General features: G+C 39.8%; 1 protein-coding gene across 1 annotated transcript in view; it reads left to right on the top strand.

Moving 5' to 3' along the window:
* The window catches only part of STARD9 (StAR related lipid transfer domain containing 9), a 96905-nt gene that overhangs the window by 63787 nt on the left and 9226 nt on the right, over window positions 1–23892 (top strand). The window contains exons 21-24 of the mRNA XM_066188124.1: window positions 500–547; window positions 7472–7662; window positions 10912–11392; window positions 12196–23388. Of these exons, the coding sequence (XP_066044221.1) occupies window positions 500–547; window positions 7472–7662; window positions 10912–11392; window positions 12196–23388 (11913 nt within the window). The remainder of the gene's footprint in view (window positions 1–499; window positions 548–7471; window positions 7663–10911; window positions 11393–12195; window positions 23389–23892) is intronic.

Below are 23892 nucleotides of genomic sequence, written 5' to 3' on the forward strand. Positions count from 1 at the left end.
ACTCAGCCTTGCTTTGCAGTAACCTGTGAGCCTGTATTTCTGTACAGACAAGTAGTTTTGCTCATGGAAGGAGTCACGGTTGAGACATCTAGCCTGAGGTCTACATTATAATAATAAAATTATATATGTGGTGTCTCATGAAGAAAAGTCAATGTCAAGTACTAAAAGGTGTGTGAGAGATACTTTGCAAACCATAATACAGGACTAAGTGGGCTACAGGGAGTGTTTATTTGATCACCAGTAGAAAGTCCACCCTAATGCAGGGTCTTGTCTCTGTCAGAAAGAGATGTGTAGAGGAAAATATAAGAACAGGGAAAGCTCTGTGTGTCTTGTTCTCTGTCCCCCTCTCACTTGAAAGGTCTTGGTGCTCTCCTAGCTGCTAGAAATCTGCAGCTTTCTCTACTGAAAATTACAATAATATTGTGTGCAATAGGCTTCAGTGAAGTTTTCTTGCTTTTTTTCCCCAAATATTTATGATTTCCTATTTTTATTTCTGCAGTCAAAAATGTAGAAACTGTGAAGAAAACAAATGTTCTCTTGGACCAAGGTAAGAATAGCAATGTGTCTATGTCATGCTGAAATTTTTTACACCTTTAGCTTTGCCTTTGTCCGATGCTACACCGATTTCCTCCAGAAGACATGGAAGCTAACACTTTAAGCTTTAATTCAAACTATTTGATCATATTGGAACAAGAATCCATACATGAAGCTGAGTTAGAGGCAAGGCTCTGCAATCATGTTCTTTCTTCATATGAGATCCTGTGCAAATGGTTTGCATCTTTGTAGCATGTGTAGCATGCATTTAAAAACCATAACTAGAATGAGGCTTACTCTGAAGTTGCCACCAATTTCCAGCACATAAGAACCCTAAATGTATTAGATTTTGTGCTAACAGTAGGTACTGGGAATACTCATTAGTATTTTGAAAATTTGCTTGGACAAATTGGGTTCTCTTCTGGTGAGAATAAAATTGCTTCGGGGAAAAGTTAAAAAAAAAATTAATTCCTGGCATAGAATGTGGTTCATTCATGCAAAGAAGCACGGCAGCTGCAAACAGAAATAATTCAGAAATTGTTGAGTTTCCATGGGCTTAAGTACCTTTTTCTTCAGGAACTGATGGTAGTTTGCACTCTTCTGGATTTTTTTACTTCAGATCATATCAATATGTGTATTACAGTAATGAATATTAATTGTTATGAGTCTTATCTTCCATGCTGTCAGTATGATGGCATTTTTCTCATCTGCCTTTTATGGGTTGAATTACCAGTTTATTTTGAGAAATGAGACAAAACCCCTGTTTTCTACCACTGCACGCAAATATTAAAACTTTAGGCATTGTGAGTCATTACACTCTTACTTGGTTGCTTGCTCATACACCCTGCACATCAGAGCCCCAGCACTGCAAATTTCAGATGTTTGCTGTCAGCCAGCAAACACACAGAAGGCCTGTGAATGGCATCACTCATCATATTACAGCACCAGCACAAGTAAGTAGATAATAAAGGTCTTCCTCCTGCCATTGCCTTAATACCATACTGCATATAAATAAAAACTCTGATTTTATTGTCTTGCTGGTTTCAAAAAAAACCCCACAGGAGCTTTTTCCATTAGAGTTCAGTGGTATAGCACACTGAATTATTTAGCTGCTTGGAACGTGCTTTAACTCCCTTTCCTTGAAAATACCAACATTGTTAAACTGGGGGGGGGGGAATTTGATACAGCATAGCAAACATATTTACTATCCTACTGTGGTATAGTTAACTTGTCCAACTAATCTCTGTAAAATGTTCTAAGTTCTCACGAAAAGCTTTCATGTGAGAATTTTAAAATAGTCATTCAAAATTCCAGAAAAACAGAACAAAAGGGTTAAAGAAAACTTCTGCATCTCTTAAAAGATATCTCAAATGTTCGGTTTCACAGAGGAATGCACTGTGTCAGTTACAGCAACTCTACAATTTACAGCAGAATTGTGTACAGTGGATTAGCAGGGTAACTAATTCTATATATAACTGACATTGTGAAGGGAAAACCTGTGTTAGCTGAACTGGAATTTAAAGAGGCAGCATTGACCTTTATTGGAGAATGTGGCTGTGTCTTGTGCCTGTGACTCTTGACCAAAAAGAGGTCTATTTTAGACATGTATTTAAAGGGGTGCCTTAAATAAGTCATTGCCTTACTGTTATTTGGGGGGCTTTGGCAAAGAAAAAGAGGTTTTGCTTAGAAAGGCTAAAAAAACCACACATGAAAGAGAACAGTGTGCTTTTTCTGTAAGCAAACCAGTTCATCAGGAATCTAAATAATGGTAACTTCCATGAAGGGGATTACTATGCATGTACATTTCCAAAGATCCCTTATTTCTAAAGGTTTCTGGCTCTGCTGGCCATTTTGACAGATTTCTGGCTCCCACCTCCTGCCCACCACTCCCCAACTTTTGCTTTGAATTCTGTGAGCGGCATTCCTTGGGGAGGCTGAATGAGGTGACAATGCAAGGTCTTTGCATCTCGTCTTTGCTTTAGGGAAGAGGAGGGAGAGGTTTGGGCCCCTGTGCTAGGCAGAAGCAGATTTAGATCCTGGTGCCTGCTGCTGCTCTGAGCCCCTGCGGGAAGTGCCTCGGATTGGACACGGGAAGAGGGGGAGGATAGAGCTGGAAAAGGTGGGGGGAGTTGTGTGGATGTGTATTAGTGCATAGGCTTGTAACTCTAACTTGTGACTGCTCTCAGTGTGAGGTTTGCAAGGGTGCAAAATGCCTTGCCAGCATCTTTTTTTCTGCTTTATTTTTAACTCTTTTTCCATCAAGAAAAATAATTTGTAAAAGACAAATAGGACTTGAACACTAGGCAGTTGAAAAGATGGGGATGCTAACTTGACTGATGTTTTCTTTGAGAAAACTGGCAAATTTCAGCTTTTACCAAAAGTAATTATTTTTCTCTGTAGTTTCTCTATTTGAGCCTTAGGATTTTGTTGCAGCAGGTATTCAGCCTCACCAGAGAGCTTTTGCTGCCATAGTTACTGGAAGCTGCATTATGCTGTAGCAGCCGCCAGCCTCTGCATCAGCAGCAGAAGTGTTTGGGGAAGAGGGGAGGAGAATTGCACAATAGGATCCCAGAGAGCTGACAACAAAACCGGCTGGAAAAATGTGGATTTACAGATGGTTCATTTAGCATGCAACCTGCAAACTTTGGAGAGAAAAATGAGGTGGAAAAGCAATCCGGCAGAATCGGTATAATATAAATGTTTTCTCAGTAATTTGTGATTATCTTTAATTTAGGGTTGGTGTCTTTTTGTTGTCATTTTGCTTGCAGCTTTTAATGGTTTACTTGGAGGAGGGGGTAACTGTTGACACTGCTTGCTGCATTTGGTACACCCAGAAATCTGCATGCTTTTATGAAATTCTCTGCAGAATTGCTTTTTTATATATGCTGTATGCTAGAGTATGCTGATCCTGTGAAACCAAGACTTCATGTATGTCTTGATACCTACAGAAATGAAGCTGTTTCTCTTATGTTTGTCCCGAGGTTGTTTTATTTCCTGCTAGAACTGTACTGAGTGTAGATTGCTTATGTGGAAAAGCAGGAACGTGAGCAACAGCATGCTGTGCTTTCTTGCTATATCTCACAGTGTTCCAGTATTTCATGTCTAAATTTAACAGTACATCTAATTTAAGATGTTTTACATGAAAAAATTGGTGATCTCACCTACTTATTACAAAATTTGGCTAAATTCCTATGTTAAGTGGAGTGATACTTGTTTTAGGTTTAGTCATTCCAACATATATTACACAAACTGTTCTTTGAATTGCTGATTAGGTGATTTATGAATATGAAGTGTGTGTGAATCTGTTATTTTCTTTCTGGGCCACTGTCATGTCATTTTTTAGTTTAGTTTATCATGTTATTTCCACAAACCAGCAAAAGTGTGCTGACATGACATGGCATGTTCAAAGGTAGGAAGGGAACATTCTGACTTCATGTTCTTGGTTTCAGCAGTTTCTGTGAGAGACAGGTCTGTATCCCAAACTAGCCAGTCATTCTGCTCTCACCATCAGTATTTCACAGCCAGAGGGAAAACATCCTCTTGCATTCGTGTATTATGTAAGTGGCTCTGCGTGGATTTTCATTATCTTTTTGTTCCACTTCAGAAAACTGTCTGTAAGAAGCAGCTGCATAAAAAAGTGTTTAATGTTCAGTTTCTGTATTCAGACCTGGCTTTACTGCTCTACCTGATTTTTTTTGTACTACTAAGAATTAGGAAATTAAGCAGAGACACTGAAATAACAGCAGAACTGCAATTTGTATATATACCTGGAACAACAGTAATTTATTACAGAGACTTTAACCTTACAGAGGGAGAATTGTACTAGCTACATCACCTGAACAAAAGCAGAAAGAATATTGCAGTGATTGCTGTGCTGTGTTAGTTTTTCCAAGGTTTAAAGTGGAGTATGGCTGTTCCTCTGTGCTCTGCCTTTCTGGGGTGTAGTCATAATATGGAGCTGTGATTAATACCACCAGTTTGGCCTGCCTCATGTTCTGCTCTGTGTGCAAACACACACAGCTGTTGGAAAGGATCTTACAGTTTTGTGTTAGTTCAGCAAAAAGCCATTACTACACACGTGAGGGAATTTGCTAGAGCTGCCGAGACCAAACAGCCACGTGCATTGTTCGTATTGCTTATTCTCTTACCCTTTATAATGTGGGGTGGGGGGTGGCTTCAGCAAGATTGGAAAGTATAGGAAAACCTTGTGACCCTCTCACAGCTGTAGACAGATGTTACCTAACCACTCCTGTGAACATTGTTAGGTCTTCGGAAAGAAATGCAACACTGAGTTGTTTCATTTACTTAAATATTCTGGGTTTCAGTCTGTAAACAGTTTGAACTCTGATAAGTCAGTTTTATGGGAAGACTGGCTGAGAGCTAAAAGTCATGGTTAGGAAGAATGAGACATTTTATCAGAGGAATTTTATCTAGTTTTAGTAAACAGTTGCAGAACAAGAATTCTTTCTCTACTGTTTGAGTATCACAGTTCTTTTCAGCCTGCTGGCAAGTTATTTACCCAGTTTCCTCAGTCTCATGCAGAATGATGCTAATAATGATAAATTAATAGAAATCCGCTCTTCTGATGTTTGACTTTCTGATGTTTGATAATGCTAATGGATCTCCATCACTTCTCTTGGATAAATCTACTTTGCTTTTTTTGCCCATGTCTCAGACTAAGCAACTTGCCCAAGGTCATGTGAGACCAGTGGCAAATTTAGATGGATATTTTTCAACTTTCATACCACCACAGGAATCAGAGCTTTTGTATGTCTGTTAGCAGAAGAAGTCAAAGACCATCTCATCACTAGGCTCTGTAGAGAGGCTGTTAGGTTTACTGCATAGGCATCCAGAGGCACTCCTTGTCCTGAAGACCTTGCAGGCCAAGGATGTGAAAGCACAGAGGTCAAGTAACTGCTCCAAAACCAGAAGTGTTTTGTCCCAGATCAGTACTTTAACCTGCTGATTATATGGCTGCTCCATTAGAAAATGTGGAAGACAACCTCAAAGCTGCATTTAGGGCAAGCCTCTGTGAGAGTTACCATTGAAACCATGGGAGCTTTTTCTAAACAAGATACTTCAGATTTAATACTATGTTTGGAAAGTGGCTCTTCTTTAGTGAACCAGTCTCGCTGTAACCTCTGGGTTTGTCCCCCTGTGGTTGGTGGTGTTACAAATACCTGAACAGCTGGAGATTTGTGATTGCCATAGGAGTGTTTCAGTGCTGCAGTGAAGTGTCAATTCAAACTTACTTCAGCTGAATGAGAAATGAGGCATTCCACTTCTGTTTCCTGGGGATCAATTAAAGTTTATCTAAGAGGAAAAAACTTACAAATCACAGGGTACTGACAACTTTGTAGTTCAGCCAAGGACAAATAGATCTTGGACCTGCATATTCTTATAATTTGTTTGTGTGGGTGACAGATAGATACAAACCACTTAGCAGGTGGTAGCAGGCAAGTTTGTGTTTGCACCATGACAAACAACTGAACAGAAGATAGTCTCTTTCAGTTACTCTCAGCATTACATTTACATAAACATTAAAACAAAACAGAATTCTGTTTTTCTCATGTGAGCAAGATTCATAGTAATATTGTAAATTATTGAAAATGTTAAAGCTTTTATGTACTGAGGCTTTCCTACTACTCCTTATGAAGTGAAATGTGTGTACTATGTAAAGGTACTCCAGGAGATTTGTAGATTTTGGCTGCTTAATTATTTCATCTGTTCTGTCTGCTAAAGTATCACACAAAATAAAGTTTTTGCTGTAGAAATGGTTGCTTTGAACACATACTTACAGTTCTAAATTGAGATGTTAAATTATTCCTGTGTAGCAAAGGTCAAACACTCTTTTCATCCAGATGACCTTGTATTGGTAGTGATTTTACAAACTACATGATTTTTCCAAAGATTCCCCTTGAAATTGTATTTTTGGAGGTGTTCTGACCTTCAGGGACTCTCTAGAGTTTTGGTGTCTTTGATTGATTTAGAAGTATAATAAATAAATTATTTACTGTCTTAGTAAAGTATAATCAAAACATTTTTTCAAGACTCAAAGGTTTAATTTTCTGAGGTTATATATAAAAATGCAGTGCTTAGCAGGCAAAGATCATGTATCACCTTTAGATATAATCAAACTTAATTGCTAAGAATTTCTTGATGATGACGTATGGGTAAGTAGAATACATACTCCTTTCAGAGGGCTAAGGTATCTTGAATATTGTAATGCATTATGGTAAGAATAGATACTATTTTGATTGTTGTTCTTTTGAGTGTAAAATTTTGGCACACAGTCAGGAGTCAAACATCTTGGAGAAGATTGTAAAGCAATTTTTCACAGGCTAGTCACTTTTCTGATCGCAATTCTGCTCCAAATATAGAAGCAGTAACCTGATATAGTTCTAGCATCCAACAAAGACTTGGGTGATCAAGGTCTTTCCTTGGCACTGCCAGAGACTGTTGGTGTAATCCTGACAATGCCTGTAAATATTTCTAGGTTGGAGTTTTTGGTCTGAAAACAAAGAATGTTGGTCATTTCTGTAAAGCACTTTGAAGTACTTAGATGACAAATATCTTACATAATGGTTACAAAATTTTATAACTTAAAAACAGCCCCCTCCACAGTTTCATTTATGGAAGACTACAGCAATATGAAAAGTGACAATATTTTTTAAAATTCTTTTTGCTATTATTTTTCTGGCAATGGAATTACCTGCTTCACTGCTAGATCTTTCATGTTTTCTGGCATTTATGACGCTTACAGGGTTGCAGCCTGCTGTGACGTGCATAGACACAGCTATGAGTCTTTGTCATAATGCACCCTTATTGAACAAAACAATATCTTGAATGTTGTCTGTCTTTTCTTTAGTAAGATGACTCATTTTATTACAAATAATATTTGTTTCTGGTTTAAATTCACTGTCAATATTTCTAACAGCAGAGACATAGACGCTGTGCATGAAGAGTACAAGCAGAAACTGAGAGACCAGGAAGCTTTCCACAGGAAACAAATTCAACGACAGCAGCTCTATGTTGAGGATTTAAAGCAGCAGATTCTGCGAGGACAGATCAAAGCAGAGCAGGAACTAGAAAATGACCAAGCACTCATCAACCAGCAAATCCAAGAAAGTGGGTACCTGCCTCTTCTCTTGCCTCAATTTCCTTCCATTACTGCATACTTTCATTGTCTCGGCATGTTTTGTCCTAGTGATGCTGCTTTTTTTTTTTTTTTTTTAATGAGTGGAACTTTTATTATGGCTAATTACTGGATTTCTCCTACACTTGCCTTTCCCTTGAGAGCAGTTACTGAGCTTTGATTAACAGAACTGAAGGGCCTCCTTTGCAGTGCTCCAGCAGCACTGTTTAATTAGCACTGCAGGTCATTGCTGGGAGGGACAGCACCAGCTACTCCCCTGTGGCTCTGGGCCTCTCCTCTCCTGGGCTGATCCCAATCCTGCCTCCCTACAGCAGTGCTTCTGGTCTTCTCTAGTTTGTCTTCTAATTAATGATTTGATCTAGATTTCTTCATAAGCAAAGGGAGCCTATACAAAAGTGTCATTCCCATCTGGCACAATCTGCTGTTTGATCCTGGAAGAAGAAAACTTCATGAATTTTTGGCAATGTCTCACACCAAAACTTACAGAGTCAGCTATCTTTTAATTATGCCAGCCACAATGAAGAGATTAAAATGAAATTGTTTTGATGGGATATAGCAGAAGAATATGTAGATAGTATAAAAAAATCAGGAGAGTTTCCCCAAACATCTTTATTTTGTGGCTCTGTAGACTTGTTCCCTGCTTCCCTCTAATTCTGCTGTTTTCACTGTGTTCACGCAAAGCTTAGCCAGGGAGGTAGTTTTTGCCAGCCAAATACAATTCTTTACTTGGAAACCCACCAAAGTTCTTCACCTTTTCTGTGCCCTCTGTGGCTCAGCTCCTGACAGAGGCAAGTTTGTGAGCAGAGATTAATTAGCATCTTAAGCTTGCAGCTCTCTTGCAGGAATACTGATCTGCCAAATATTCTGCTTGCTAAAATCATGCTAGAGAGAACATGTCTGGAAAGAAAGTTAAGAAAAAAAGCTTTGTATGTGAAAACTAAAAATGTTTCTAAGAAAAATTAACCATCATAATGACAAAAATGCTTCCCTTTTATCCATAAAGTAACCATAGAGCTAGAATTCCTACCTCTACATGTGCTCTATGCAGAGCTGCCAACATAAAAGCAGGACAGGAGACTCATTGTGGTGGGGATCACTAATGAAGTTTGTTTAACAAGATCAGTATTCATCAAGCGATACCTACAGTGTCTCTGCACTAATGATTTCTTGCGTTAGGGAAACTTCCAGAGCCCCAAATTCCTCTCTAGCAGCTCAGCTGTGCAGAGCTGCAGGTTGCCCTCATTCATCACATCAAACTTAAATACCTCTTAATTTCTACATCCCTGAATAAGCAGTGAAACATCACTTATTTAATAAAGGACTGCACATTGAAAGTAAGCTCAGCCAAAAAAAAAAAAAATTGCTGCTAGTAAGACAGAAGCGCTTTGGGAAACTTTGGTTCTTTGAGGAATGCTCCACTTGTAAAGGAACCTGGCCTGAGACTTTTACATTATTTGTTCAGCAGTGGATATTTTTTTTGTTTGCTTTGAGAGCTGAATATGTGTATTTTTATAGCAGCATAAAAAATCTGCTTCATTAAGAGAACATGTTCAAGCCATCAGATACAACCTGGTCATAGTGATCTCAATAATCCCTTCTTTTGTTGCAGTTCATCATAGCTGGACTGAAGCTGATGTGCTCTGAAAAACCTCTAAGCACATCCAGCCTTTGCATGGAATAAAAGTAGTCTTGCATCCAGGGTTTAAAACAAATCAGTCTGGTTCTCTACTGCATCCTCACTGACTGCAAAGACCAGGTTCTGAATATTTAGAGAAGACTAAGTGTGTAAGCAGAGCTAATATATTTTGTTATCAAATTAGGTTCATCACTTGGCATTTATGACCTGTAGGCATCATTAACAGAAGCAGAGAATCTAATCTTTTTGTGGAGTAGAGTGGTAATTCTGTGAAAAATAAGCATTGACTGGTGGTATGAGCTTGTGTTTTTTGAATTGTCATAATAGCTGGAAGTTGTGTTGGCTTCACCTGCATCTTTGCCATGACAGTATTTGTTTTATTTCATGCACATTTACCTAGTTGATCTTTAAGGTCCCTTCCAACCCATGCCATCTCATGGTTCTGTAATTTTAGGATTACATGCTAAGATACGTGGGTTCCCATCAGGCTGTTTTGGCAAGAGCTCATTGGGGCAGCCATAGTTGCCAGAAATAGCAAATTTGTGGTTGTTGCTCTACCTCAGCCAGGTGCTACACAGGGATTGTTTTTCTTGGATAGTTTTCATCTGATGCATTTAGAAAGGCTATCAGAACTCTCTGACAGGTTCCCATATAATGGCATCCTTGTAGCCTTGTCTGTAACTCACTTGGAAGGCTGCATTCCCATCCACAGGACTGGCAGCTGTCAGCTGCCCTGCTAATGAGGCCCATCCACAGTGGGGCATAGGGAGGTCCAGCTCGCAGGCTTGCTGAACTTGCCACCAACAGTGAGCACAAAAATTGCCATTTCCTGTGCCAACCAAAGTCCATTAGTATGACTCTGGGCTCCCTCATTTTCCATCTCCAGCACGCCAAGATAAGTGAGAAAAAATACTTCACAGGCAGGGTTTTTTTTCATTTAGCCGAGTTAAAGAGGAAAGGATAGGAGCAAAAGGCACAAAGAAATGTTTGGTTTACAAACATTTGTGCAATTCCATCCTCAAGTTCCCTTGTTAACTCTGATCCCAGTGCTCCTACATTCTTTCCCATAAAAAGTTTAACATGTGACGTCAGAATAATTAAAGCAGAAGCAGTAGCATATTTCACAGAAAAAAAGCTAGTGAAGTCATGCTTATCTACTGTGAATATGCACCCTGTTTCTGAAAAGTGCACAGAATTGAACTCAGGTCTTTTCATGCTTCCACTGTATTTTAACAAAATTGAGGTGATATTTGAGTGTAATCTTTGAGAAATTGTCATCCGCTCTACACTTTTCTTACAGAAATGGTCTTATCCACCAGTCTCCTTAGCTGTATTGGCCAAGGCCCTGCTTATATTCTGCAGTTGCTACCTGAGTCCTTAACCCAGCAAAGAGGCTTTTGGTTATCAATGAAGTAGAGCAACAGGACATTTTTCTTTAAATAGTTTGTCAAGTCTCTCCTCTACATGCATAGAGATTCTGTTCTCAAATGACCTCCAAAGGATGATTAAATTAAGAAACAAGATGGTAACAAATAGTGTTTTTCCTATGATTTTTACTTTCTTTGAATCATTGTTTTGTTTACAGACCAGAAGTGGCTTATAAATGAGAATAAACGTCTGGCTGCTCTTCAGCAACAGCAGAGGGAGTTTGCAGTGCAAACAGAGCCTACACCGTGTGCAGAGGCTGAGGTGCAGAGTACCACTGGGCTGGAAACCTGCCTTTCCCTGCTACAGCAGAACAAGAAGAGACTGGTGCAGCTGGAGCTCTTGCAAAGGTACTCCTTAAAAAAGGCCGAAAGAAACATAAGACGGAAAAAGGTCAAGTTCCGGCTGGAAAGGATAGTCAAGAAGCAGAAGCTATTGGAAGCCAAGCAAAACCTAGAGCAACTGGAAGCTAGCTGCTGGCTCAGTGAAGAGTGTGTGAAACAATCCCAAGTCCTAAGAGATAATATTGCTGTACAGTCCTCTCTGGATCACCACTTGCAAAAGAGCCAGAAATCGCTGGGTTTGAGTTCCTTGCAGCACAGGCATCTGTTCTGTAACCCACACCTGCCCCAGGTACCCAGGTAAGTTAACATCTGCCAAATCCTCTGTACTTGCAAAAGTAATATAAATTCAATGTATTTTCAGTGGCCAGCTATAATCCTGAATGCCTTTCAATGTATTGAAAAAAAAATCCCCAAACCTGCAGTATCAGTGAGCCCACTATATGGTACATCAAGCTCGAGCCGTTTGTCCTTTTCCGTTGGGTTTGCACAGGACATTCCCTACTTATCTGTTTGACATGGTCTTTCTCACTTTTTTACATTTCTCTGTCAAGCCTTTCTGCACTTTTTACCTCTTTGAGAAGGCTTTTTAGAAGTGGCTTAATTTTGTTGTTGACTTGTTCAGACTGTTAGTAAATACCAATTTCTACACAATTTAATCTTGATTATCATCAAACTCTTCTTCAGAATATAAATATCTCTATGCAGTGCTAAAATGTTGGGATGCTACAGTGTCTATCACAGCCTGCTCCTTTGCTATTTCTACAGCAGGAAATAGCTCAACTCTGCTAAGTGGATTTCTGTGACTTAGAATGATCTTTTATTTTTAATTAACATTTACAGCCACTTGAGCCTACAGAGATTGAATATTAAGCTATACCTCGTAACATTAAGATATTTCTTTGTGTGCAGAGCATCTTTCCAGATAGCAAGGGGATTTTCTAATTAGTCAGAGAATTTTATTTTTTTATTCCCTGCTAGAATTGGATTTTGAGAGGCATTAAGATTGTTGCTTCATAAACTGTTACTCTTATTTACAAGGTGTTACTGTGGTGGAAATGTTCAAGCAAGGATTGGACTTTATTTCTTATTTATTTCCACAGCTGTTTTTCAAAGAGGGAGTCTGTCTCAACATTATCTACCTCACCAAATATTGATCAATACTGTAAAAGTAGTACAACAGGGAGGTTCTCACCTGTAGAATACCTTTACAGAAGTGGAAAAGACATTTCTGGGAGTGATGACCGTAATGATGAAAAGGGGATCTCCTTTTCAGTCCAGAGGCAGCTAACTGAAGAACAAAAAACATCTTCAACTGAAAATAAAAAAGGAGAAGGGAAAGACTGTAATGATTCAGCTATCATGGCTTATATAAATAAAAATAATAAAAAATTTGAAAAGTTGGATGACAGCCCAGGGCAAGCTGAATCTCAAAACCAGATCTCTAAAGGCTCCTCTCCTGATCTTTTTAAGGAGAAAGATGAGCCTAAAACCTTTATTACAGGGAGGAGACTGACAAAATCAAAGGTGCTAGAAGATTTAAGTCAGCCTGCCAGTAGCAATGTAGCACAAAATAGAGCTCAGGTATCCAACAAAAAGATTAGAATGGATATCAATGGAAAAGGCCATGGGTGTTCTCCACAAAACTTTCCTAAACAAATGAAGAAAACAGTGCATGGAAACCCACCATCAGTGCATCTGAACCAAACAGTCAAGAACTGGAGGAGAGAGGCAAACTCAGCCTTGCCAAGTGATGAGAAATCATCAGTGGAACAGAAAGAATTTCTGATGGCAGCAACGTCAGTAGGAAATCTCACTAAGATGAACTCACAGACACCACTATCTTATGTTGAAAAAAAGTGGCACAGTGCTGAAATGCTAGGTGCTGGAGTGTCCAAGACAGCCACAGATGTGCTGGGGAACTGGCAAGAGGATGATGAAAATGAGATTTCTGATACTGACAGTTCCTATTCTGTAGATTCGCTCTCCTGTGCTTATGCAAAAGCTTTCCCAGAGAAACTGAAACTGGAAGATTTTGACAGAAACAAATGTCCTGCCAACCCAGAAGATTCTGAGAGCGATGACAGTCAAATGTCACAAGACTCTCTGATAGAAAAGGAAAATAAAGCAAAAAAGCAAAATACAAGCCAATTTCACAAGTTAAAGGCCCATCATGAGCCAGCTAAGCTTTACAAAAGCAGAACCGAGAGCCATATTTCATTTTTGGTGACATCATATGCATCTCGTAGGAGACTGGGAAAGGCTGAAAGAAGCTTTTCTCTGGATAGCTTAGCTGATGGAGAAGAGATGCCAGCAGAAGATCTGGTAGAAGAATCCAAATCTGACTCATCTGATGAAGTGCCAGCAGAGATTTTCTGGAAGTTACAAAGTCCTAAATTGCCAGCTATACGGATTGAGGAAGACCATGAATCAGAGACCTGCGACAGAGATGCAGGAGGGACAGCTTATGATCTGAAGCTGAGCAGTTCCTTTTATTTGAACATCAAGCCACAGGCTGCTTCCAGTAATGCTTGCAAGCAATTGCTGAAGGGAACAAAAGTCCCCTTCATAGAACAAGAAAGGTCTCTTGAAAGAAGACTGTATTATACAAGTGGAAATCCTTTGCTTACTAATGATGCCTGGTTAACATCAACCTCAAAGGTTGACCTCAGCAGCCCCAGAATAACAGCATCTTCTTCCCATGAAAACTTGGAATTTCAAGATGCTCATGTGTGCTCTTTGAGCAAACCAGAACTTTGGCTAAAGAAAGATGATCTAAAGCAGTCAGCTGCTGAGGTTTCTTTTGTTTCTGGCTCTCAGCAGATTCACAGCATTACTCACAGTCCACATCATGTAAACCAAATCAACTCAGTTTTCTCCTCTGACACATGGGAAGTACCTTTACCTGAAACAACAACTGCAAGCGAGGCTTCTGAGAGCGGATCATTAAAAAAGATTTTCAAGGGATGGGCAAACTCCAGTGAAAGTTCTTCCTTGGAATTTCAAAATGCAATGTCCTCATTTGTTAGCTCAGTAGGACCAAGTTCCTCTTTTGTTCCTACTTCAGCTGACCATGATTATTATGAACATTCAAGGTCACACCATCCTGAACAAGAACAACTGGGTGAACTGTCTGCTTACAGGTCTGCTACTGAATGTGCAGAAACATTCAGCTGTTTGGAAAGCACCTCCACTGCAGACTGCTCGTCACTGGTATCTAAGAAAGAGGAGAACTCTCTCCCCACAACTCATCCAGAGCTGCCAAAAGATCACACTCTGAAAAAAACACCTTTTATCTCTGTGTTGCCTGTGCAAATTGTGGAGCAGAGGAATGGCTGTGTAGATGCAGATTTAGAAGGTGACTTAGTCCGAACTTTTTCAGAAGATGAGTTTGACAATGACTACAATAACTTGATGGCAAAATCAAGTGGGACAGATTCAGGCAGTGGAAATGCATCTGTCAGTGCACCTGCTGCTGAGTGTTCTGTGGGACTTGCTCATAATACCACCTCAGCACAGACATCTGCAGTAAAACACATCCAATTTGGTAACTGCGGGCAGCTTTTTCCAGTACAAAAAATACCAACAGGTTGTGATGAAGGTTTCTTTCTCAGCGACTTAAAAAACAAGAACTGCTCTCTAGTGAGCAGTTACAAGCTTCAGATGCTGGCTGGACAAGGAGCAGAATCAGCTGATACAGAAGAACTCCCCAGGTCTGGGGAGAGTAATCTGGAAACAATGCAAGAAACAGATCCTGAACAAATACCTGCGGATGTAACAGCAGAGACAGATTTTTCCTCACAGAAGACAACATATCAGTGTCACCCTTTGGTTGTTGCTGCCAGTGCAAGCTATGACCAGTCTGCAACACCAGTAGAGATGTCTCAAAAAGAGAGAATCTGTATGGAAATAAGCACAGATAGCTTGGCAGACATTGTGCCAGAGGTGCCTTCATTCAGAGATCATGAAGAATATGTATCAAAGGATGAAGACTTGTCTTCACTAAATCATTATGAATTCAAACACAAACCTGATTCAAAGGATTATTCCCCTGAATGTTCTCTAGCAGATAGTCAGGCGAATTGCTCATCCGAGCAAGTTTCAGAAAATTCGACATTATGCACTGACAACATAAGAGAAGAAAGCGGTGAAAGCAAAGAACACAATCTATTGAATTCTCAGGCTGTAGTTCAGAAAGAATTTTCATCCAAATACAAAAACCTAGGGGTAGATGAAGTAAGTTATTTCCTATTGAATGTAAATGGGAAAAACACCGAGTCCTTTCCTGCTGCTATTTGTGAGAATACGAATGATTTCCTCCCAGAATCTAATTCAAGCCTATTTTACAAAGTTTCAACAAAAGCCAATCTTTTTCAAAGTGCATCTGAGACTGAAAATTATGATAAACTATTGGAGCATGTCACAATAGTGAAAGGAGATTGTGATGCTACATCTAATCTTACTGTGGAAGTCAGTGTCACAGAAAGTTGTTCTGATGTATGTTCTGGATGCCTTTGCCCAACTTGCTCTTCAAAATCAACAGGGCAGAACAACACTGCACACAAGACAACTGACATTTCTGCAGAATTTGATGCCTCTGTTCTCTTGGAAACAGAAACACAGAACAAATCTTTACTTGAATCTAGCGAAGAGAAAGAAGTATTTTTTGAAAGTGATTGCCCGGAGGACATCGTTTGTGTTGAACATGATGCAAATTCAGAGTTGGGAGGGGTATTTGAATGCAACACAAATGCATCAGCTGCCATTTCTCAAGAGGAGAGTTCATATATAAATAAAGAATCCAAATTTTTCAGAAACATAGAAACAGATACAGAAGAAGCCATGGCTCATTATCAGAATACAAGGACAGCCAGGGATGAAGAAATAAAAAAATCAATCAATAATGCAAGCAACTTAGAAAAAAGTTCACTGGAAATTAAATCCAGAGACACTGAAAATATACCTGACAGACCAGTAGCCCAAGTCCAAAGTGTATCTGAGGACAGGAGTGGAAAAGATTTTAAAGACATCAGTCTAACTCAGAATCCAAAGAAACCTACTGATACCACGGCTTGTGAAGTTCCTTGTGAGTTTAATACAAATCTGTGCCTGACACATGAAGAGGTGGGCAAAGATGAACTGCAGGAAGGGGGCACAGGGGCAGAACACACTCAGGAATCAAAAATACTTGTGCATTCGGGCAACCAACTTGAAATAAGCAGCTTTTGCCAAAAAGAAAAAAGTGAGAAAATAGAAATAGGTATTTATTCACCAGAGCTTTCTGTTGCTCCCAAAACCACTCCTTCAGCTGTGTGTTCCCACACAACAGATACTGTTCAGAATACTTTGGGATTCCTTGATACTTGCAAAGGGCTTTTACAGATGAAGGGAACAACAGAGAATGTAGCTGAAACAGAACTAATCCCAAGGAGGCAAGGAAACATTTCAGCAAAACTTGATAATGAAGGACAAATAAATTCTAACAATTTAATTGAGCATTGTGTACCAAACTGTTTGCCCCAGGAAGATAAGGTTAATGAATGTGAAATGACTGGGAGTGAAGAACAAAATACCATGACAAACACTGAGGAGCTCATTCTTATGAGGCAGGAAGACATATGTACAGATGAAAATGTTTCTTTTAATGAACAGTCTCCAGCTCTGCATCAAATGTATCATGACAGAGGTGACAAAGAAGAAATTTTAGATCAATTTAAGATCCCTGAAAGGTACTTGATAGCTTCCAAAGTAGAACCAAATATATTGTTAGAAGATGATTCAAGATACCATGACCCCACTGAAATGAGTGAGGATGGTGGTTCAGTGGACTCTGCTACAGAGATAGGAAACGTAGTTGATGCATGTGACTATTCAGTTGATGATAGTGTTATTGACCAATACAGAACTGAACAAAAATTTACAAGTCTCAACAGACATACATATATGAGTTGCTCTGTCCAATCTCCTGAGCATGGCACTTCAGAAAACTTGAATGTAGGTGTCGTTAGAAAAAGTTCTGATATTTGTGAATTAGATCAATTAGGCTCCAGAGCTGAGGAAGAGAAAGTGCAATTGATGAAGTTAGTAGAAATGGCCAAAGCAGACAAACAAAAGCACATATTTGTGGAAAACACAGAGGAGGTAGAACTGATCTTTTTACAAAACCTGGATGAACTCTTCCCTGAAAACAAAGGCAGCTACCAAATGACACATGATGACAGCAGATTAAACGAAATATTAAGAGAAAGCCAGTGGGTGTCTACTAGTTTTTCTGGAAATAACGAAGACATTAGCAAGCAACAAAATCCACCATCATCACTGAAGTGTACAGAAAAAAACCAAGAACTTCAAGACTACCCATGCCAGTCTGTAAATAAGCCTTTATATCTTGGAGGAAGTGATGATTCCCATCTTGTTCAAGATGTTCCCACTGCACTGAAAGGATGTACCAAACCGTCTGACAGCAGTCTTGGAACTGGAGCTGTTCTGCCTTACTACGAAACATTAATGGGACGTGAGATCAGTGTTGGTACATCTGCTACAGCCAACGAAACAGGAGAAGATGAACATTTTCCAGGTAAAACACAAAGTAAGAGTGTACCTCTTTTGCAAACCAGGACCATGCAGCAGAGGCAGGAGGCAGAATCCTTTGTATTTAAAAATGGACCTGATTATGCCATATCTGCGCAACCTGCCAATGAGAACAGCTCTTTCACTCCCTACAGTGCAGGTGGTCTTGAGTCTGGAACTGTTGTACTTCAGCAAAGGGCAAAAGGAAGCTCATTTTTCTTGGAAAAATTAGATTCTTCTGAAGATATAATACAGGATATTAATAATGCTTATGAAGAACACAGTATGGATTTAATGGTTAATAAATTATTAAGAGACTGTTTTAATTCCGTGGAAGATACAGCTCAAGAGGTAAAGGATACCATTGTGCCTGATTCACTAGTGTTGGATACTTCAAACCTGCTGTCTTCCTCAGAGAAAGAAGTGATGGAAGATATAGGGGTAGGAAACCCCCACTCTTTACTAGAAAGCTCTACCCAAAATATATTTCAGAATATTAATACAACTCAGAAAATACCTCACTTGGGGGGTTCATCACTGCATGATGAGAAGACATTTTTAAGTGCAAGCTATCCTACAGCAAACAGTAAATGTGAAAACGCCTGTGAGTTTCCTGGTGTAGCTGGATATCAGCATGAGCCCACAAACCAGGAACATGAGGCTTCTGAAGAGTGCTGTGTAGACCAGTCAGGCAACACTGTTTCTGAGAAGGCTTCAGGCCTTTCAGAAGGCCTGAACAAGTCTCCAAAGGAAAATCCACATTATAGTAAAGACTTTCTAAATTATAGTAAGAACTTGGGCACTTCTGAATGTTCTCCTGGTCTTCTGAATTGTCTAGCGACATCTGCAGATAGCTTAATTGTCAGCAATGGACACAAAGGTAAAAATGATACTGTTCTCTCTGGAGAAACAAAATACTTTGAAAGTGAACCAACTGATTTGAGTGTATCCGTAACTTTTTCTGGTGTTTCTCAAAAAGGAGATGGAAAGGAAAATTCTGCAGTGGCAGAGGCCACATATAATCAGAGTAATACGTCCCCTGAAAAAGTTGTGGGAACAGAAGTAAAGGAGAAAATTGTTCAAGGTTGTTTCCAGAATTGTGGTGACATAAAAGAAGATAAAATTCATGAGTTCTCAGAACATCGCAGTAACACTGATACTGTGACTGTACCAGAATTGGGTCTGCTCACTTTCCAGAGCCAAGGACAGACTGGCCATAATGAATCAAAGTCTCTTCCATCACACTCTGCAGAAGACACTCCACCTGAGACACCATTTCAAAGCTCCAAGAACTTCAGTGCTTTTAACACATCTTCTTTACTCAGGCACTCAAAATCTCTAGTATCTAGTCAGCTTGAGGACTCACTTCAGGACAGTTGTTTGACTGAGAAAGTGTCCTGCAATTCTGCAGATGTGTGCTCTGTGAAAGAAGGAGATTTTCCCCAGTCACTTGGAAGAGTCAATTACCCAGCCTTAACAGCATTTTCAGAATTTCCTTTAACTGCAGATATAGGCCATGGTGAAGCTAACACATATGATACTTCACATTCAAATATATTGAAACAGTCTCCATGTGTCGTTTTGCAAATACAAGACACTCAGTCTGATAAAGCTGTGGTATTTGATGAACCAGTATGTGCTTCAGGAAGTATTTTACTTTCTCTTGCAAAAGAAAACAGGCATTGTCCAGTGTCAGACATAGATTGTACTTCATATGAAAATTCTGCTGTAGATGGGGAACCTGCACATGGAAGCAATAGTAAAAAACTCGACAGTGATACAAAAATTGATCAGCATCATTGGGATAAAGTTCCACCACAAGAAGCTTGCAACAAACACATAGAGAAAATACCAAATGATAATTCTCTATTGCTACCATCATTACCTTTCTGGGATACTAGAAGGGGAATTCTTATTAAAGAGGGACAAATGAGAAATACACTTAACAGAAGTAAGGAAGAACTGCATTCGAATATTGAGGCTGAACATTTTGCAGCAAAGACAGAGCAGAGCAAAGCATTAAGTAGCAAACCTGCTGAAAAGCAAACTAATGTATCCTCAAATTCTCCAAATGAATTAACAGGCTCAGAAGTTGCAGTGTTGGAAAATCTGTATCCAAGAGATGTTCAAGTGGATCCTGAATATACCTGCAATTCATTTAGTCCAGCATATCCCACATACAGAAGTCCTGATGCTAGGCAATCGTATCACACTGTCTTGGGTTTTGAAAGAAACCCTGCAGATCTGCAAGATAAGTGTCAGCATGTGCCTGCAGGTGAACAGATAGAACGGGTGCCAGATAGAACAAGTACAGACGATAGAGAAGAGATTTTACTTTGCAATAATAATATATGTTCAAGCATTGATGGCCCTGCTGCTGATGCTGAGGCAGACACTTGTTCAACAATGGGAGACACTATAATGAGAAATAATACTCTGAAATCAGAAATACTCAATTTTTCTGTAAAAAATCATGGAACAACTTCCATAAAGTTTTTGCCAGAAAACCGTGATTTAACTCCTCAAGAATCCAAATTGGTGCAATTCAGGAGCAAAAGATCATATTCTACCACACAGAGTACAAAGGGCTGTAAACAAAGTGAACGGAGACCTTATTTACAAAGTCACAGAGTATCAGCTCCAGCTATTGCTGTTTTCTCTGATGTAGAATGTACTTTGGAAGCTTCATCTAAGGTGGATCCTTTGTTATATTCTGCATCTAAATCACTGCAAGATTTGAATATGAGTGTAGAGCCTCCGTCACCAACAGAAGAAGATCTTTATGGAATTGAAAGATTTTCAAAGCAGGAATCAAAGAACTTTCTACAAGTTAAATCTAAACCCAGATTTCATCAAAAAATGGCACAAACTAAGAAGCTTGCAAACTGTGATGCCCGAAACTTACAAAATTTAGCAGCAAGAAGCCAAAGCAGCCAATCTTTGAAAGACTGTACTAGCCAATCTCCATCATCCTTATTGCCCACAGCTCGCCATTCTGTGTTTGCAGAAGCAAATGTCCATTCAAAGAGCAGTTCTGTAGCTCAGTGTAGTGAAGGGAAAGGAGAAGCTGGATACCAGCCAGAAACTGACTTATTTTTGCAAGATAATAAAGATGTGATGCATTTTAGATCAAGTGATATCAACCCATACATTCACCCATGGCAACAAGATGGAGCCAGCAAGATTGGCTGGAAACAGTATGTTTTTGGAAGTGCAAGTGATGTCTCTTGCAATCAAATTCCTTTGAATATGGAAAATCGTAAAGTTATGAGATGTTCCAGTGTAGACAATGGATTGAACTCTCAAAATTCTCCTTTTCGTTCTCATCTAAGTTCATATGCTACAGCAAAAGTTTTGTCAAGCACTTTGAGTAGCATTGAAGGTCTTCAAGAATGGGACAGTGTCAGACAAGACTTTCAGTCAGCATACTCAAGTGACAGTACCAAACAGTACAGCAACTTATCCAGTGAAACACTCGAAACTAACTCAGAAAACAACACTGCTGAACTTGAGAATCCTCCTGCACAACCTCGTAACTCTTCAATGCAGGTTGATGAAATTGTACTATTATATCCTTCAGAGTCTGAAAAATGTCCCAGAAAACCACCAGGGATTACATGTGAGCAAGGAACACAAACAGCAGCTACAGGAAGGTATAGAAGACAAAGAAGACATCAGAGAAGCTATACAGATGTTTCTGCAAAAAAGGAGGAAACAAACAGAGATTTATTTCCTCAACCTTCTTCTTGGACAAGCATGCAGAACCTGTCCATGCATCTGTCACAGCTTCTTCAGAACACTTCTGAGCTGCTGGGAAACCTTTCCCAACAGAGTATTATAGATAATGAGCAGAATGCCAAAATCAACCAGAAAGGAACTGAAGGTGCTGTAAAGGCTGTTAGGTCAGATAGCTGTACTCAGACTACAGCAGATGTAGGCACTCAGACTGAGATTTTGGAAAAACTTCAAAGCAAACATGAAGAAAAACAAGTGGAGGCAAAAATGGAAAAGGAATTGAGGGGAGCTCAGGCAGTAAATGTTGATTGGAAAGAAATTGGTGCAGATACAGTAGGAGAGATTCCCAAAAGGAAAGAGGAAACACCCTCTCTTGAAGAAAGAACACAAGAACGAACAGGGATGAAAAGCCTGGGCAATTCTGACTTCTATGACAGTCTTGACAGCATTTTGGAAGACTCCTTTATGCATCTGCCTCGTTTACCCAAAACTTCCACCCCTATCTTACATTTTCAAAAAACATCACTAAATGCACAGCAGAACATTGCTTTTGCTAGTACCAGAGTTCCACCTCTCACATCATCTTTGCCAAGTTCAGGGCAAGATAGTTCTTCATGCACTGTAGTTAGCAGCCCTACTAATAGCACCTCTCAATCGCCAACATCTTACACTCAGGATAAAAGAAGTGTCAATGAAACAGCGACTCCAGCTGAAAGGAAATTTTGGTACAAAAATACCCTGCTAGTCGATAGGGCCTCTTCCCCTATTCTAACTCTTAGTGCTAGTCCCAGCAGCCAGACCGCTCTTAGCAAGTCTGTCGGCCCTATTAAGGAACCTCTTGGATTTTCCAGTGTTGCTTCAAGTCCCCTTCACACCCAGAGAAAGCTGAGGCCGGGTCCACAGTTCAGCATGCAACATCATGTGGACAATTTTTCACAGACAGAAACAGACAGTGAATCAAGCACCTCTAGAGAACACAAGAGCATAAGAAAGAAATCTGGAACTTTCTCAGATAAGAAAGCAGCCAATGAACTTTTAGGCCAGGATGGTTCAACAGACTTGGAACAACAGCATAGACTCAGGGTCGACACCCACACTACCATTTGTGCAGAACGGCTGTATCACTCCAGCAGTCTGTTGGAGGTGTCAGGCCACAGAGAAGTTGTAACAGGTGATGCCAGAAACCAGGACTCAGTGGCACATTCCCTTCGTTGTATGTATGTTACAAGGGCTGGAGGAGGTTCTTCAGGTGGAATAGGGCACGAGAAGTACACTGGGAATTCTGAGACTGATTTGATTCATAACTACCCTTCTCCGACGGCTAACTTATTTTTTAATCAAAAAATTAGTGCCACTTGTTCAAGTAAGACAAATGCTGGCGCATATTCAGAACCTCTGGTAGAAGCATCTTCTCTACAATTTCATGATTTCTTCTGGAAGAATGAGAACAGCTGCCCTCCCCCTCTCTCTGATGTGAGCGACATGCAGACTTCCTTCCGAGACGACAGTACAGATTCTGTCACTGGGAGTGAATGTGACACTGAAATTCCTCTCAGCAAGAACACTGCTTTTGCAAAGCCATACAGGCCTCGGAGCTACAGTCTCCGGGACTTACCCATACACAATAAATTTAGCAACTGGTGTGGTGTTAGGAGCAGCCCTCCTCCCTTGTTACTCGGCTTGAGTGGCAGCGTGACCGATTTAAGAAGTCAGGCAGAAAAGAAGCCTAGAAGCACACGATCAACAGAAATGGAAGGGAATTACCAGTCTTGTGACAGCAGGAGCAGAGAGATCAAGAGACTTCAGAGAGAGCGGGCCCAGATCATGTCTGGCATTCACCTGGATCTGCATCAGCATCCCCTCACAGTGGAACTGACTGAAGCAAAGCTCAATTATGGCATCGGGGAAACAGACGCCCTGCTGAGGGTCCTTCAGGGAGGAACTGCAGATGAGCCAGGGGCAATTCCAGTGAAGCAGCAACTTTATGAAAGGTAAATTACTTGCTGTAGTGTTGTTTTAAGTATTTTTAATACACTTCATGTAGCTTAAATAGCATTTAGTAATGAGCACTTAGTCATTGAGTGAAGTATATGTGAAGAAATAACACTATCAGGCTTATTTTAAAAACTGTTAAGCGATGCATTTACAACAAAATTTTGGGGTTACTCCAAGAAAAAAGGGAAAAGTGATTTGGTGTAATTCAAGTCTAGTGTCATCCCACTCTTAAAATTTCTGGCAGCCACGAGAGTTATGTGTACCTGGTGGTGTGGGAGTATATTAAATTGATTTATTGCAATGTAAAAATAATTAATACATCCTATTTATGGAAATATATCATTCATGCAACTGTGAATAAATGCTGCTGTATGAATAGGCAAAAATAATTTTTAACCCCCCATAAATATACAAAATAATTTCTTAAACAATTAATATACTTGATTCTTGTGATTGTAGACCTCAGTTTGGCAAACTGTTGCAACAAAAAAATTTGAAGC

This window comes from Chamaea fasciata, unplaced genomic scaffold (assembly GCF_029207755.1).
Source record: "Chamaea fasciata isolate MVZ Bird 193981 ecotype frontalis unplaced genomic scaffold, bChaFas1.0.hap1 SCAF_7, whole genome shotgun sequence".
Classification (NCBI taxonomy): Eukaryota; Metazoa; Chordata; class Aves; order Passeriformes; family Sylviidae; genus Chamaea; species Chamaea fasciata.